The following is a 16,571-nucleotide window of genomic DNA, read 5'->3' as shown; positions in this document are numbered from 1 at the left end:
TGTCTGCCAGCCAGGGAACTCGCCTCCTAATTCCCTACAAAAAACCCTGATGATTGTCAGATATATATTTTTTTGCAATAATTCTGCATATTCTGTTAAGAACCTGAAAGAAAAAAAAGAAAAAAAAGAAATCGGAAGTGTTGGGTCTTTCGTTGTCTTGTTGGACTCTGAACTGCTACCTTTAACTTACAGCGCTGCACAGTCACAAGTGGAGGAGAGAAACATGTTATTGTTCAACACGATCACCAGTTTCCTCGACGGGGACTGAAGCAGATCGCTGATGGTGGGTGATGACCTGAAAATGTGGGTGAAAACCTGAAGGACAAAATCTACTAAATTTGGGAAAGAAATCCGAATTTAATCCTCTTGGCTCTAATTTGTCTGGAACCTGCTTTCGTATTTGTTTTTTTTTCAAGGTGAAACTAAATCCAGGACGGGTTTTTAAATTGAAACAAAGGACCCATTTGAGTTCACAAACTCAATCCGTGTCTGGAAAACTGGTCGGATACACGAAGCAAAAAAACATATGACACATGAAGAGCAGCATGGCAAGCTTGTTCTGATTAAATAACCTCAAACAAACATTTGAAACAAGGGCTCCTTTCAAACTCCCAGACAAACCCACACCAGGCATCGCAATGCCATTAAAATAGTTCCCATACTTCCTCCAGAGTGCCAACCAGAGTGTAATGGTTGTGAAATAAAAGTGATGTTTTTCCCCCCAAAAAACTGTCACTCATTTAACATTCAAATTCCACCAAAAGAAAAAATATATATCTTCATTTGCAAGTGAGCTGTTAGCTTAGCGTGCTACACCTCCTACTCAGCTGCAGCTGGAGGAGTCTGGTCAGGCTTAATCACTGTTCACTATCCCTCTGATGGTAATACAGTGGTGGGTGTGCAAATTAAGACAAAAGGAAAAAATAAAACAATGAACGTGGTACTTATTCATCATCGCAAACTGACATCAAAAAAATTAAATAAAAATAGCCTTTATCGAATGCCTAATCAGATAATTGCCATATCACTACAATCTTCACGTCAGGTGTAAACAATGACAGCTCTGCTCTCTCTAATCAGAGATTAAGGTGTATTTCGATGCAAGTCAATGAATCCAACCCAGCATACAACCGATTTATCATCTTTCTGACCCCTTTTATGACGAGGAACTGCGGAGGGGAGCTTCAAAGAGGTCAGGTGTTTAGATTTTGATCACACGTTCTATGGACTAATAAGAACCGTGTCGAGGTTACAACCAGAAGAAACCGTCTCAGGAAGCACTGAGGCGACACCACACACTGAAACCAGATAAATGTCCAACGTAACAAGCGTGGAAAATTAGAAACAAATCCGATGTGATCGATTCACACTGAGTCGCCGCCTTTCTCATTTCTTTCTTTCAGCTGACTCGTCCCGATCTGGGTGACACTCGCACCTCGGTCAAAGCTACCAAACTTCACAACTGGCATAAAATGGCACTGAACAAGTAAAACCTTAACGCGAGCTGTCAAAATGTAAATGACTGAACCGTTAAGTTTTTCAGTAGCTGCCTGAACAATGATGCAAATCAACTGCTGCAGCGAAAACACTTTTTTTTTTATTAACCGTTTTCAACTTCCTGTATTTATTTTGTCAACATGAGGTGTCAGTGCTGATGGAAAATTAGTTTCCTTTAATTGTGCACAATTTCCAATTTAAAACTACATTTGAGACTCAAGCAGCTGTTTGTTCTGTTCGGTAGATTTGTTAAATTGTCACAAACATTTTAGTTTCCTGTCTTTACAGATTTTGATCGTCTGTCTGAGGTATTATACGAGATATTTAATTTCTAAATGGAGTGCTAGGTTTGAGTGGTTTTAATGCACGGTGTGATTCTCTGGTAACGGCCACACAAATACCTGAAACAATTCAAGCACATCTGCTTTTAGTCTGAGTGAAAAGACTTTGTATGTGATGTTCTGTACTTTCTACACATTACCATTTAACCACTGTAGAAAGCTCCAGTGAACATTTAATTCAACTGTTTTTAAGAGGTAAGTTTCACTTTTGTATTTAGAATACAAATAGCTTTGTGTTTGTGTGCATGCAACCAGAAACACACCGTGCCCTCTGATTTAATTAAAAAAAAAAAAAAGGTCACTTTAAGGCTGCGTAGAGAAATTATTCAGCGAAAAGTCAAAAACCACGATGCATTTGAGTGATTAACGTGTCGCGTGTTTTAGTTCAGCCGTGGTTCAGATGGGTCTGGTTGGTTGGGATTCGTTCTTTTGAAACCTGGTGGGCGAGCTGCAGCTCCAGGAGAAGACCCACATGCCACTAACAACAGTAACACTGACATCATGAAGCTTATCCTCATTTCTCCATGACAGAGATCCACAACTGTCACAACTCTGCGTGGAGCCGATGTCTTCAACTAACCTCATACAAAACACTAACAACAAAAAGCGAGAGAACCGAAGTGTTAAAATGCAGGTGAGTAAATCATGCAGTGAAGGATTTGGCAGGAAGTTATGAAAAGGAAAATGTTTCACTACAGCATCCCGATGAGGATTTCAATTTCAAGGCTACAGTTGTCTTTAAGACCAACAAAACAAAAGTATGGTGAATTGAGAGGTAAAGCACCATCATTGCCACCTTCAGCCCTCCTTCAATACTTGTATTCAGTCCACAGGCTCCCCTTCATAATCCAGTCTCTCCCTCTGCTCTGGCTGATCTGACCTCGGTGAACCCTCTCCAGTCCAGATCGTGGCATGCCAGCAGGCAGGCGAGAGACAAACATGGCCATTATTTATTGTGTCCCTGTGTTGCTATTTCGATACACTAACAAGTCAACAGGCTTCACCTCTGGAAGGGTTTGCGGACCTTCTTCCTCCTCCTCGGGGGTTTGCCGCTCTCGGCCCACGTCTCGTTGGACTCGGGCCGCTGACCCCCCGGCATGTAGAAACCCGTCGGACCCGGGGGAGGGGAGAACGGAGGCGCTCCGGCTCCAGGTGGGGGGTGGTGAGGCGGACCCGGAGGGAAGAAGCTTCCGTTGGCGGCCCCGTCGCTCGGCGGTCCTCCCTTGAAGATCCGGTTGAAGAAGTCCTGCAGGTCGGCGGGGTTGGTCGGCCCGGCGGCGTGCTCTGGGGGCGGCCTGGAAGGACACGTGGAAATCGTTTTTGGGGATCATTTGTGCCGGAGTGAAATGTTGCTCTTCTCTGCTTTTAAAGAGGCTCATGTGACAACAGCGTCTGAACACAATAAATTAGAGGCCAACTAGGCATGACGCTGCTATATCTAAACAAAGTAATGTCTACATTCATTAAAAAATATAAATAGTATAGTCGACTTCCTAATCCCTAAAATACACAACACAAGGGGGAGCTCCTGCTGTACCACATACAGCAGGATGCAAGTAAAAACACACATTTATGAAATTCAGATGACAAATAGAAATCATCAAAATTAAGTTCATATATTTACATGTTCACATGTAAATGAAAATCACAAAGTCACGTTATTTCTCTTTAAAATATGTCATAATGTTGTTTCATTTACTGCAATACTGCCTAAATATTTAAACTTTCACAGCACCACACGTGAAAAAGGAAAACCTTTGCATCTGTTACTGATGTTTGCTTCTATGGCAGATGTGTAAAAAACAGTATGAATACATCTGAGGCTTCATGTCGAAGAGGAGGATTTAATAATGCATGTTGTGAACCCATGGAGTCATAACAACAAATCCAAGTATGAATGTAAAAATGATAAAAGGTGCCCTTCTGGTGTCCATGACAACCCGTTGGTGCAGCTGCGGGAACGTACCTGGGTCGTGTGGCGTTGCTGTTGTTCTTTGAACCGAAGGAGATGTGATACGGTACACGGTGCGTGTCGGGGGAAATGCCTATTCTTTGGCAGCCTGCCCACTCTGAAAACATGACAGCATCACAGCAGGTCACATGACTGAGGGTGGGGAGGGGGGGGGGGGGGGGGGGGGGGGAGAGAAAATCCCCCCCCCCCCCCCAAAAAAAAACAACATGAGGCTTTTCTTTCTCCTGTGGAGGCGTCGAGGGACAGATACCGATCAAGAAAGAGCTCATGCAAACTACAGAATGAGTTGCCGATGACTCGGTCAGATAACCTTTAAATAACAGCTGGTGTTCACCTGTAATATCATACACTTTCCCATCCATACAGGCAAAGTATGTGATGCGTAGGCCCAGCATGCTGGACTCCGCCCACAGGTCGCCCTCCTCCGCGCTGTGGCAGCGGTTGCATTCGGCACAGAACCGCGCCTCAGCAGGTTCACGATCCATCTCGAACCGCCTGCGCACACGCACACGCGCGTGTACACACACACGCACACGCACGCACACACACACACACACACACACACACACACACACACACACACACACACACATCCCGAAGGAAACACGACACGATTCAGCTACAGTATGTTTAACCTCAGACTACTGAGGAAGTGACACTAATACGGTTCTGTGATGATGATGATGATGACGATGGATGACGATGGATGACGATGATGGTGAGTGTGTAGCGACTTACTTGTGCTTGCCTTCACACTTAGTACACATCATGGTGTTCATGGCTTCCTTCAGGTCATCCTGCAGTTTAGTGAGGAACTCGTTCATGGATTTTGAGAGCTCAGTTGCTGCCATGCGCTTCCTGTGTGGGAGTGAAACAGACCGGCAGGTAATACAGGACAACAGGTGAGAAGTCAAACACACTGAATCCAAGAATCATTTTAGGGCAGTTAAAAGTCATCCGGATGGAAAAAAGATTTACATTTCAAAACAGCACGCCGTCTTTTTACTGTTTTGACAAAATGTCACTATTGTGTATGAATGGAAAGTAATAAATAAATAATAAATATCCTGAAGATTGCAATGGAAAGTAAACTTTAAGTTGCCTAAGAATGATTATTGCATCAGAATAACTGTAAAAAAAAAAAAAAAAACAGGAAAAACAAAACAACTAAATAATTGTTTATGATTGAAAAATATTTCTTCCTTTTGTACTATTATTGTGAAATTAGCCTTTTTTGCCAGATTTTCTGTGTACTCACAACTCGTACTCTCGTCGTGTCTCTGGGTTACTGACGATATCCCAGGCAGCCCTCAGTACTTTGAACGCCTCTCCAGCTCGTGGGTGTTTATTCTTGTCTGGATGGACCTGAAAGAGAACGGACAGCAGAATGGCTTGGATGAGTAAAGCAGAAAAACTCAGAAAACATGTATTTGTTGTTACTGCGGGCGGCCGATAGTAGAAAATGGAAGCACACAAGCACTTCTGATGCTCACGTGAGCGCCGCACACACACCTGGACAGCCAGCTGTCGGTAGGCCTTCTTCAGCTCGGTCTCGGTGGCGTGCACCTCGACGCCGAGCACCGTAAAGGGGTCGAGCTCGTCCTCGGGCACCTCGGCCAACGCCAGCAGTCTCTCCAGCTCCTGGCCCGGCTGAGCTCTCCCCGCTCTGCCCGGCGACTCCGGCGTGGACGGAGGGATGCGGCCGTCCCTCCTGAACAGGCTTCGGCCTCTTTCCAGCAGGGACGCCATCCTCTTCACAAACCTCGACTCCTGAAAAGCTGTCCAGTAGCGTTTCCCCCTCTCTCCACCAACGCGGACCAACAGCCCCTTCGCCCACTGGGAGCCGAGAATAAACAAAGCGCAGGAAAGTCCGAAACAAGTTAAGGCAGCCGTCTTTACCCACTTCACCGCCCAAACAACTTTATCCAGCAGGTCCGCTCCCGCGCACTTCGCCCAATTCAGAACACGACTCGCATCCGCCTTCATCCCCGGTACGTCAGTCATCTTTACAAACAGCCGCTGCCCAAAGTTGTAAAGTTTCACAACTCCGGTCTCCACTCCGACTCCACAGTTGTGAGTTAATGTGACAATAATCTCAATCAGCATGTGGATGCACGAGATGCACCACAAGCTCACCGACTCCGACAGCATCTCCTTGAACGCTAAGACGAGCTGGTTTCCCGTCCGCCTGCGGCCGCGGCTCTGCTGGTGGTGGTGGTGGTTACGCCGGCGGGTCTGCTTGTGCCGACCGCCGCTCGACACGACGTTTCCTTTCTGAATGGAGGAAAAAGCGCTCTGGCCGCTCTGCTCTAAAAGGGATCCGCCGCTCCTCAGTTTGCACCTCCTTCCACCTGCCACGTTCCTCCAACCAGACTCCCCGTTCATGTGCTGCTCCTTTGCAGCTTCGTCCTCTTCTTGATTTATAAGCTGCGAGCTCTCGTCATCTGCAGTCTTGTCCTCCTCAAACCCATCCGAGACCTCCTCCGTGTCCTCTTTGGCCTCCGTGGATCCACAATACTCTGCTTCACCAATTGCAGAGTCTTGCGGAGTGCCCGGGTTCGGCGTTTCCTGAGATTCGGCTGTTTTTTCCTCCGGCTCGCAGTCGTCCTCAGTCTCTCTGGCCTCCCACTGCCGAGAACGGGTCACCGAGGCAGAAACACCATCAGGGACCTCCTCGTCGTTGTCCGTAACCTCCGTCTCTTTCTCGGCCGCTTCCCTCTCCATGTTGCTTACAGCTGATTGATTCAGGCGCTGCCAAGTTGGGATATCATGGAAGTTCCTAAATCCATAATCTGTGGCAACATTTTCCCCAGACTCTCAGAAACAGGTGAGACTGGGGGGTCCTAAGGGTCAGGCTGGGGTCCACCATGTCAGCAGCGACCTCTGGGCATCATCAGGCTTTCACACAGCTCACATGATGCACTGCGTCACCTGAAAAGCAACATTTCAGTATAAATCAAAAGTCGTTTACATCCGTAAGCAGGCTTGACAGAAAAGAAGAACAGCGGGGATTTTGCCATCTCGTTTACACTGTGGCAGCTTCTTTCTTTTTTGGGGGGCCAATATGAAATATTAATAAGCTTTGTCATGCATTTGAATCACTCTAATATCCAAAACCCAAAATTTGCAATCGAGATATTTAAGCTGTAAAACTGTTTTTCGACTTGATATCCAGACAGTGTATCGAATCAGAGTTTACAGATATCTCGATATTAAAATGACATGTCACCGATTCACTTCCTTCACATCACACCTCTAAAAAGCAGAAGAGCTGTAACGCTCCCCGATTATCCAAGTGATCAAAAATGAACAAACTTTACATTTCAGCACTTTTAAACCTCTTGTAAGGTAAGAAACTGCAGCTTTCCTCCGTTTCACGTGAAAGCTAAATATTGTGTTTGTTTGTTTGTTTTACTGTTGAAGCGATAAAAGAAGACATCAGAGGACGTGGCCTCGGACTCTGGGAAGTTGTGACAGGCATTTTTCACTTCAGACAAAACTAATCCTGATCATGATGAAGGTAAGTGTTGGTTGCAGCCCTGCGGGCCAAATCTTTACCGCGTTTGGGCACGAATACAAAACAAAATGTTGTTTTTGTATAACTGCTGCCGCCGCAGCCTTCATTTAATGTTCAACTTACATGCGATGGAGCTACATGACCTTATCTGTCCCGCCGATGTCGAGGTGAGTCGTCGGAGACACGCGAGCTGAACGACACTCTGTGTGCACCAGGTGTGAGAACTCAAGACACGTTTGACCTTCGGCGGCCGGTAGAAAGCAACAACAACAACAACAACAACAACAACAAAAACAGCCGTCCGTCAAAATCTCACGTTAATTTAACGATTTTTAAACAGCAGATGTTTTGACGTCGGCTCGTGCTAGCAGGCAGCCCGTTAGCACGAGGAGGCAGAGTGACACACAGAAGCTGCGGGAGCTAAAATTAGCTTCTCTCCGGCTCGCTCACCTGACGGCACTTCGGCTAAATAAGGTCTCAAAACGGGTTTAAAACGACGACACGGACGATTCTTGTTTACGCGTTCATCTAGCAGACAGGCTAACTGTTAGCTCGCGACAGTAACGAGCTAACACTCTCGCCTGTTTGTGTCCCCTTCCTGAGGTTGGACGAGGACGCTGAGACATGTTTTGGACACCGGACGACTACAGTAAAGTCCGCAAATCATTTTGCGTTTTGCATATAAACAAGCTGGTTGTCATATATACCTGTCAGATACTTGTGTAACCTTGTTTGTTAACAGACAGCCAAGTGTCCGTGTTGTTTTTTTTTAGCCACTTCTTCTTCTGCTTCTTTTTCCTACTTTCTTCCCGTTTCTTCTTCCTCCTCCCGTTTCTTCTTCGCTGCTTTCCTGACGTTTACCAAACAACTGAGTGGAAGTGCTGCCATCTAATGTTTATCAGACAGCGGATAATAAATTCAACAACAAACAAGCGTTCAATATAAAACAAAATCTAATTTTCATATCTAAACATTTCTGAATAATGAAATAACAAAATAAAGGCCCTGAAGACCAAACTAGCTCACATTCTTTTATCACTGTACCACATTAGGAAAATCACACCGTCCCACTTTTTAAACCCATATTTCCTAAAGTAGGACAATAGAACATTTTAATTAAAATAACAAAAATTGATTATTTTTTTTACACAATAATATAATAGCCTTTGAGGAACAAAGATCATAAACATATATTTGTAAGAAACTGATATGCTTAACAATAATTTTGTTTAAAAACTGTGACCTATGGGTGGTCTTCACACGTGTGCTTCCTGTTTGAGGATAGCTGCACGTTAATCCACGTAAACCTTAGTTTTATTGACATTCATTTGTTTCAGGAAGGCCTACGTCAAATGTCCCACATTAGGCGGTGTCCCACTTTATGGAAATCCGCCCACTTGTTTGTGCAGTTTCCAAGTGTCCACATGCTCCTGGCCATGAAGTGAGAAAACCCACAACAAATAAAAACACAGTAGATGCTTCTGTATATTGTGATAAAGTATACAAAGTGCATGGTATCTGTTTTTAGGATGCAGCACATTCAACAGGATGATGATGGAGGGCTATTATTGTGTTTTGTTGTTTCTGAAACTGGAAACTCTGAAACAGCCTACAATAGAGCCGGGAGTGAATAATAGGTAGCATTTAGCCTACATGCAACCCCTGCAAGAGACACAATGAAAACAACTCAAAAAGGTTTGCAGATGCTGATCCTGGATGTGTAGGAATGGCCAGAGACTAACAGATGATAGCAGGTTTGAGTTTAGTAGGCCTATAGCAACATGAACTTCAGTGTTGTTGGTGATTTTAACCTTATTTGTGTGCATTGGCCCTTTAAATCTGCAAATAAATATAATACCAGTATTTAAAACGTGCTGGAGTTTCACCTGTCCTCTCGGAATAATTTACGATCATCCACCTCCCACATAAAAAGAAACAAAAAAAACACTGTAAGGAAAATCCACATCTGTCACATCTGTTCATTGTTCTCTATATTCATGTAGGTTTATTGGTGTGACGACTACATGTCTGGGGGTCTTTGTCATGGTAAAACTCGGGGAACCCCCCACGCCCCCCAACCCGTCCTTAGCCTCTGCATAAAGGACTAATCTTGAAGATACAGAGGGTTAATTTCAAGCCCCCACCACCACCACCCACATCTCCAATTTGAAAGCCGCCTCTCTACCGGGAGAGGAAGGCTCTTTTTCGGTCAGATGGCGTGCTGCAGTCCGCCCCCGTCATTCTCCAGCCCACACAGACAGCAAAAAGGCAGCCAGCAACCAATACGGTGCGCCGGAGGAGGATTTCTGCCAGTGATTTCAGACGAGGTACGATACGCAAAGGGGATTTACTACGCCAATCTGCGCCGGGGAAGCTGTCGGCAATAGGTAAGAGGGTAAGAAACGAATTGGATAATAACAGCGATGTGTCTTAGAGCAGGGTGTTCCGCCTCTAACATCTGGCTCAGGAATAGTTGCCTCCACTCGATGGTTTTATTTGAACTGGAGCCAGTGATCCAAGTGTTTCTAGTTTAGTGCCGCGTAAATGTAACGTGGTTCCGTCAAGTGAAATTTAGTTGTTTTTTTGGTTGTTTTTTTTAAATTTCCTCATCAGTTTCACTGCGGGAGTAGCGACCCGTGACATCGGTGATTGGAGAGACTCCTCTGCGTAATCACGCCGCTTCCTTCTCTACACATCTACACATCTACACATCTGCCTGACCTGACGAAGGTAAGGAAGCTCCATTTAGCTTTATTCTTCCATTTAATGTAGGGCTTGCATAAAGACAGGACAAAATCTGTATTCTGCTGCAAAAGCATGCACAAACTTTCTATTGGCTATTCATCAGTTTTTATGAATTTTTCAACAAGACTGAAGCATTTGGGAACAGGTTGACTAGGTGTGGTCCAGATGGCCAAGTCTTTATGGAAATGAATAACTTTTCCAGGGTTTCTCCACCTGGTTCACGTGTTTCTTTCTTCTGCCTAAACTTTCCAGCTCTGTGTGCCATGTCTCTGCCACGCACACTTGGGGAGCTGCAGCTCTATCGGGTGCTGCAGAGAGCCAACCTGCTGGCCTACTATGAAACCTTTATCCAGCAGGGTGGTGACGACGTGCAACAGCTCTGCGAGGCAGCGGAGGAGGAGTTCCTGGAGATCATGGCACTAGTTGGCATGGCCACCAAGCCACTGCATGTGCGTAGGCTGCAAAAGGCCCTCCGAGACTGGGCGGCGAACCCTGCCCTTTTCAGCCAGCCTGTTGCTAATGTTCCTCTCGGGGGCATCCCACTCTTCAAAGTGGACGGGACGGGCACAAGTGGGTCGGCCGGCGGGCCCAGAAAATCTGTGAGTAACGGGCAGCCCGGGTCCCCCTGTGAGAGAGAGGATCGAGTGTGTCTTACTCCAATGCACAGTGGGAGTCCAAGAAGCCCCTGCTCCCAGGCCTCGCCGCAGCCACCAGACACACATTACAGGGAAAAACTGTCCCCCATGGACCCACACTGGCTCAGCCAAGAGCCTGACGGGAACTGCAACCTAGCTTCTGCATCTGGAGCAGAAGAAGATCCGCCCAGCCCGCCTCTGCTGCCAACATGTCCTCCCGGTCCCTCCACATCTCCGAGCCCCTCCGCATCCTTCTCCCCAGGAGCTCTGTCGGCCTGGCCCGGAGGACAGCTGGACGGGGAGACGGCCAGGGCGGTGGTGGAGAGCGTGGACCGGCACCTGCGGACCCTGCCCAGGTCGGATCCCGCAGAGGTGAAGACGTTGCTGAGGATGAACAAGAAGATGGCAAAGACTGTGGGGCACATCTTCAGGATGGGGGTCCCAGGACGTGAACAAGGAAGAGGAGATCCGAAAGTACAGCCTCATATACGGACGCTTCGACTCCAAGAGGAGAGAAGGCAAGCAGCTCACACATCATGAGGTAAAAGCATCACATTGCAGAGCTGAGATGAAGTGTTTGAATGCATCACATCATGCTTCATAGCTACAATGAGCTGTTGGTAAAGGGAAGTTCAGATTATAAACCATAAGGCAGCTCTAATCATCAGTTGGTATCTCAGCGTCCACCCCTCCTTCAGTCAGTGTGTTTCCTCTTCCAGTTGATCATCAACGAAGCTGCAGCCCAGTTTTGCATACGCGACAATGCCCTGCTGCTGAGACGGGTGGAGCTCTTTTCTCTGGCTCGGCAGGTGGCGAGAAAATGTGCCTACACCTCCACACTGAAGCACGCAAGGTAAGGGAGGAGTGATCCGTTCACCAGCAGCCAATGACCAACGCAGCTCACACCTGCCGTGTCTTTACAGTGCCTCGGTTTCAAGAAGAAAAAGAGCTTTTTAAACGGTTACATAATTAATAAGGTCCACAACTTCAGAAAAATCCAACATCTGGATCCTCCATAGCAATCAGAGCAACGCCACATCAAGCCGCATGTGGAATAAATGTGAATGAATGGCTTTCTATTTCGCGTATTCCACATTTAACAGGTGGTTCACATGAGTCATCTGCCCGCCAGTGGGTTCATTTTGAGAATGAACCTGGTTCAGATCACAGTGGGAATTAAACTGTGAACTCTGAAGTGTTAGTTTAATAAGATAACTTTGGTGCCACACTGACAAACAGAAATACTCTCTGTAATCATTAACCTGCGAGAAAAAAAACAAAAACATTTTCAGGGATCCCTAATCGAGGTAAACATCAGAATTGTTTTGAACAAAATGCTCCTGAGAATGTTTCAGTAACAGAACAATAACAATAAAGCTCAATCCATAAATGAATCGATCAGATTTTCATGATCTGAATATATTAGATTGGATTTCAAATGTCCCTGTCACTAGCGTCTTAATTCCAGACATAATTGAATTTTTTATTATTATTAAGATTTTAAAAATCACACTGCATACGTGAATGTTGAGGCAAAAGTTCACCTTATGCTCATTGCCAAATTCAAGCACATTCATATATTTAATTCTGATAAATATATAATTTTATGGTAAATTAGTTTAGGTAAATAAGTTAAAATTATGTTCAAGTTGAATAAAAGTTGTATTCAGTGCGACTGACTTCTCTGTCTGCTGTGCAAATACATCGACTTGATTTGACAACACAAAGGTTCATTCACCTAAATTCATCGTGTGAAAATACAGATCTGACTACATAGTGAATCATTTCCATCCCAATACCTCGGGTTACTTTTGAAACTACTGGAGCAGCCTTTAACTAAACATCGTGCTAAAACTCTACCACAAGCTGCAACTACGTCTGGAAAACAAATACTTGACTTTAACGTGAGCCGCTGGTCGCTGATTGGCTGAGCAAACCTTGATGCCAACAGGGTTGCCAGACTATAATCAGAGCAAATCGAGCAGTCGTCCGACAGAAGCCAGACTCCCATTCGCCGGCTTTTAATCTACTCCTCCAGGTCTTCTTCTGACCCTGCGCCTTCATATTTTTCCATTTTGTGAAAATACTGTTTCCGAGGTCAAGAACAAACTTTCACACTCAGCTGCATCAACTGTTTTCCTCCTGCAGGTCGAATGCAGACGAGAGCAGCGTCCTGTCCCAGAAGAGAGCGAGACACGAGGTGAGTCTTCAGGCCAAAGTTCAGGACACTCGTCAGTCATTGGAAGTGGGACGTTAGCACTGACCCGACTGTGTGCTTGTATGACGGATTTCAGGTGATCGTACCTGAGAGTGTGTCATCACTTCTCGTCGTTGAGGGGCCCGAGGGCTTCGCCCAGAGGGCGGATGAAGACAGCTTATCTGCAGAAAGCCTGGACAGTGTATCACATGGTAAAAACTTCAGATTGTTATAATAAAAATAGGATTCAAATTTCAAAGTAATAAAAAGTTATTTTGCACTGAGCTCTAAAAGTGTCTTCGTCTTCGACTCCGCACATTCTCGCTGCCTGTTTCTGTATGTAATTAGAATTTAAACTTAGATCTGTCTGTCCCGGCAGACATGGGCTCTCAGTGCAACCAGTCTCCGTCCCCCCGTCCCCACGGCGACACCTCCAACCCCGCCAACTGGAGCCGCCATCTCATACAGCAAACTCTAATGGACGAGGGGCTGCGATTGGCTCGGATGGTGTCACATGATCGGGTGGGAAAGATCAGCCTAGGGTCAGACGGGACTCACTCCACAGGTGACTTTTCAAACAATGACTCACCAGTATTATGTGCTTAATAATGGTCACAGAATAAAAGCATATTTTGTGATGTTTGCCTGTCTCTGTGCGGGTTAAAGGAAAAGTCTGTAAAATACGCTTAAATTTTCATTTTCTTGCAGGATGTTACGACAATGCTACTCAAGTCTTTGTGGTAAATATGCAGCAGGTAGTTCAGCTTAGTTCAAAGAGAGGAAAGGGTAGCGTCCAAAAGGGCTATTTATTCATTCATATTCACTGTAGAGGCGTGAGAGTGGTATCAATCTGTTCAGGAAGTCTCTGCCAGGATGTAAAATAAGCATATTTCCCCAAAATGTCAAACTACTGCTTGAAGCTGGAATCGGACCGAGAATTTAAAAGGAGTGAGATGATGTTGGGGTTGAATTGAAAATGACAGACAGAGACTCCCTAACCTCTCCTAACAATGAATATTTTATAGCTCTGCAGTTTGAACCCTCGTGAGTCACAATCTCTCTGAGGTGACGCCTCCCACCATCCACAGCCGAACTCCACCAGACTGTAAATTAGAGAGGATAGAAGTTAGCATGGGGGGGAAACAGAGGGAGGTGGAGAGCGATATATGAAGAGGAAAAAGAGTGAGAGAAGGAGGGTATAGGAAAGAGGAAAGAGGAGGAGGAGGGGGGGGGGTGTTACACTGTTATAGCACTTCTTTAATACTCTGCTACTGTAGCGCTCGTCTGATGCATCACAGCTTCTCGCAAATAAGAAAGAGAGGGAAAAAAAAAAAAAAGTGATCTGGACGAGTTAGTCGTTCGAGCCAGTTGAAGAGATGAAGCGAGGAGAAGGAAGCCAAGCAAAGACATGAGGGGGCGGGGAGGGAGGGAGGGAGGGAGGGAGGGGAGGGGAAGAGAGGAAGTACTCTGTGGGCGGCAGAATCGGACCCCCCTCTTTCAGCAGCGGCTGACGTCAGAGTGTGTTAGGTGCGTGGGCTGAAGGGCGGGATGGATGGGGCGTGGGGGCGAAGGAGTGGGAGGTAATTGGAGGGGCGTTGCATTGACTCACCAAGCGACAGTGTACAAAAATAAAACCGGTGGGCAGGGAAATGGCACAGTCTTTTTTTTTCTACATCTTCTCCTTCTACCAACAAGACTGCGGAAATAACCAAAAAAAAAAAAAGACATATGTTTCATCTCTGGCGTCAATCTCCCTCACTTTGTCATGTCTTTTTATTTCTTCTCTATCTCTCTTTCATCCAAGTTTCCTGCTCGCCTCTCATTAATCAGAACTTTCCCTCACTTCCTGTCAACGTCACTGTTTTTCTACCAGAACTCATCTTTCCTTTATCACGTCACATATATTTTATCTGATGAATCTAACCACTTGTATTTCTGCCTACATGTGTACTTTACTGAAGATATGCTGTTAATTCATTGTTGTTGAAACACATGGACACAGGGGTGTTAAAGGAGCAAATAAAAAAAACGTATTAGTCAATAAATTAATAATTTTTTGACTCATAAACACAGAAGAAACACTTTTGAACCTCCAATATTGAGACGAGTACACAAAGTCATCTACAAGTTGTTTATTCACCGATCTGACGATGGCCGTCAGTGTGTAACTCTTTCAATACAAACTTTTGTGTGATTTATTTTCTGTCTTGCTCACTTGATTTTCTGACTCCATCACTGTCTTATCACCAGCCAAAATAAACTCCATAACACTGGAGACAGTTTGTTATTCAACAGCTTGGGTTGGTCATAGAAACAACGATGACTTCACTCCATGTGGGATAGTTTCAGGCTGAATTCCCCAAACTAATCTTCAGAAGTCTTCAAACACTAGTTGCATCTTGATTGCTGCGCCTCTGAACTGATATTTATCCTGTATTTCAGTACAATAGCAGTCCGTCCTGTTACTGTAAAGTTTTATACTTTTAATTTTGCCTTCGCAGGACTAAAATTAGTTGATTTCATGGTGTTACCGACATCTTAAATAAATCCACTCATGCTGTAAAATCGACTCTCTTCAGTCTGGAATTGCTTTCAGATCGCGTTTGTTCTTTTTAGTGACACCGAATTTAATTTTCCTGTGAGGTCTCACTCTAAAATGTACGTCTCTCCACAGACCATGACATTAAGGTGGAGCGGCAGATAACAGCGTGCAGGAGCAGTAGCCCTTGTGTCACCAAAGACGAGTCCAACCACCGGGGGAAATGAAACCCTGCAAGGATTAATAAGGAACTTGTGCAAATGAACTCAGGTCAGAGTCTTCAACACAGACCACGTCACCGACGGAGAGACGACTCTGATGACAAAATCAAAACAGTAAATGTGAAACTTTACCAGCGACTGACATCATAAACCTGCAGCGACTTCTGAACCATCAAGTTGTGAATTAAGTTCAAAGTGTTGTTTTAATTTTATATTCAGTAAATACATCCAAGGAGAAACCCTTTTTTTTTTGGCGGGGGGGGGGGGGGGGGGGGGGGGGGCGTGAACACACGTCCTGCAGATTTCAGCAGATAGAGAAGAAAAGAAATGAAACACCTGAAGGATTTCGTTGTGTTTTGTTGCCACGTGTTGGAAGACCCCCCTGCTTCAGATGAGACGGTCTCGACACAGCAGGGGGCACTGCAACTTTGGAAACTGACTCTCCGAGGTTCCTCCGCACTGAGCAACGGGCTGCCACTCAACAGACGAAATGTGTTTTAAGTAGAGATAATTTCAAGTATTACAAGAGTTATTTTCAGATTGTGTTGGTCTTGATTTCTCAGAATGTGCACACAAACAGTATCAGGGTCAAAGGCCTTCTGTCCTCTGAGGTCAATGAGGTACCAAACAGTCTTCATCATCTTTTCGCTCACATCTTTCTGTTGCACTATTTGTTATACAGGATAACGTTTCAGGCTTCTGTTTGAGGCATTTAAATGTCTTTTAAATATGTGAAAATGTACTTCGAACACTTGTTCTGAGCCGAGGGGCCTGAAATTAGAAACATTGGTGTTTTGCAGTGAAGTTGAGTTTCTGGGTTGACTACGGTGTCTTGCGCTATAAGATGCTCAGCCGCTCCTCCTTCATATCTACAGATTAATGTTGTGCAATAACTGAACAGCCTTTC

General features: G+C 45.3%; 2 protein-coding genes across 3 annotated transcripts; one reads left to right on the top strand and one right to left on the bottom strand.

Annotated features, from left to right (window-relative positions):
• Positions 1 to 216: 216 nt before the first annotated feature.
• dnajc14 (DnaJ (Hsp40) homolog, subfamily C, member 14) lies at positions 217 to 8,174 on the bottom strand. 2 transcript variants are annotated; one of them, XM_069156451.1, is made up of 7 exons: positions 8,035 to 8,174; positions 5,323 to 6,741; positions 5,069 to 5,175; positions 4,549 to 4,668; positions 4,145 to 4,305; positions 3,805 to 3,907; positions 217 to 3,133 (listed from the first exon to the last, which is right to left on the bottom strand). In XM_069156451.1, exons 2-7 carry the CDS (start codon positions 6,532 to 6,534, stop codon positions 2,839 to 2,841), a joined length of 1,998 nt encoding a protein of 665 aa, XP_069012552.1. In that variant the 5' UTR covers positions 6,535 to 6,741; positions 8,035 to 8,174; the 3' UTR covers positions 217 to 2,838. The 2 variants fall into 2 exon arrangements, with proteins under 2 accessions (XP_069012552.1, XP_069012561.1); XM_069156460.1 differs by lacking the exon at positions 8,035 to 8,174 and adding an exon at positions 7,451 to 7,653.
• Positions 8,175 to 9,380: 1,206 nt separating this feature from the next.
• Positions 9,381 to 15,919, top strand: nab2 (NGFI-A binding protein 2 (EGR1 binding protein 2)). Its single transcript, XM_069156416.1, is given in 9 exon segments — positions 9,381 to 9,714; positions 9,941 to 10,057; positions 10,325 to 11,142; positions 11,144 to 11,248; positions 11,427 to 11,560; positions 12,856 to 12,907; positions 13,002 to 13,116; positions 13,284 to 13,469; positions 15,579 to 15,919. Coding segments are annotated over 7 exon segments (1,491 nt in total). The 5' UTR covers positions 9,381 to 9,714; positions 9,941 to 10,057; positions 10,325 to 10,335; the 3' UTR covers positions 15,671 to 15,919.
• Positions 15,920 to 16,571: the final 652 nt, after the last annotated feature.

Source organism: Embiotoca jacksoni, unplaced genomic scaffold (assembly GCF_022577435.1).
Source record: "Embiotoca jacksoni isolate LCO1_2020_lvr unplaced genomic scaffold, fEmbJac1.0.p SCAF_1, whole genome shotgun sequence".
Taxonomy (NCBI): Eukaryota; Metazoa; Chordata; class Actinopteri; family Embiotocidae; genus Embiotoca; species Embiotoca jacksoni.
This window is presented reverse-complemented; position numbering and strand designations above follow the sequence as displayed.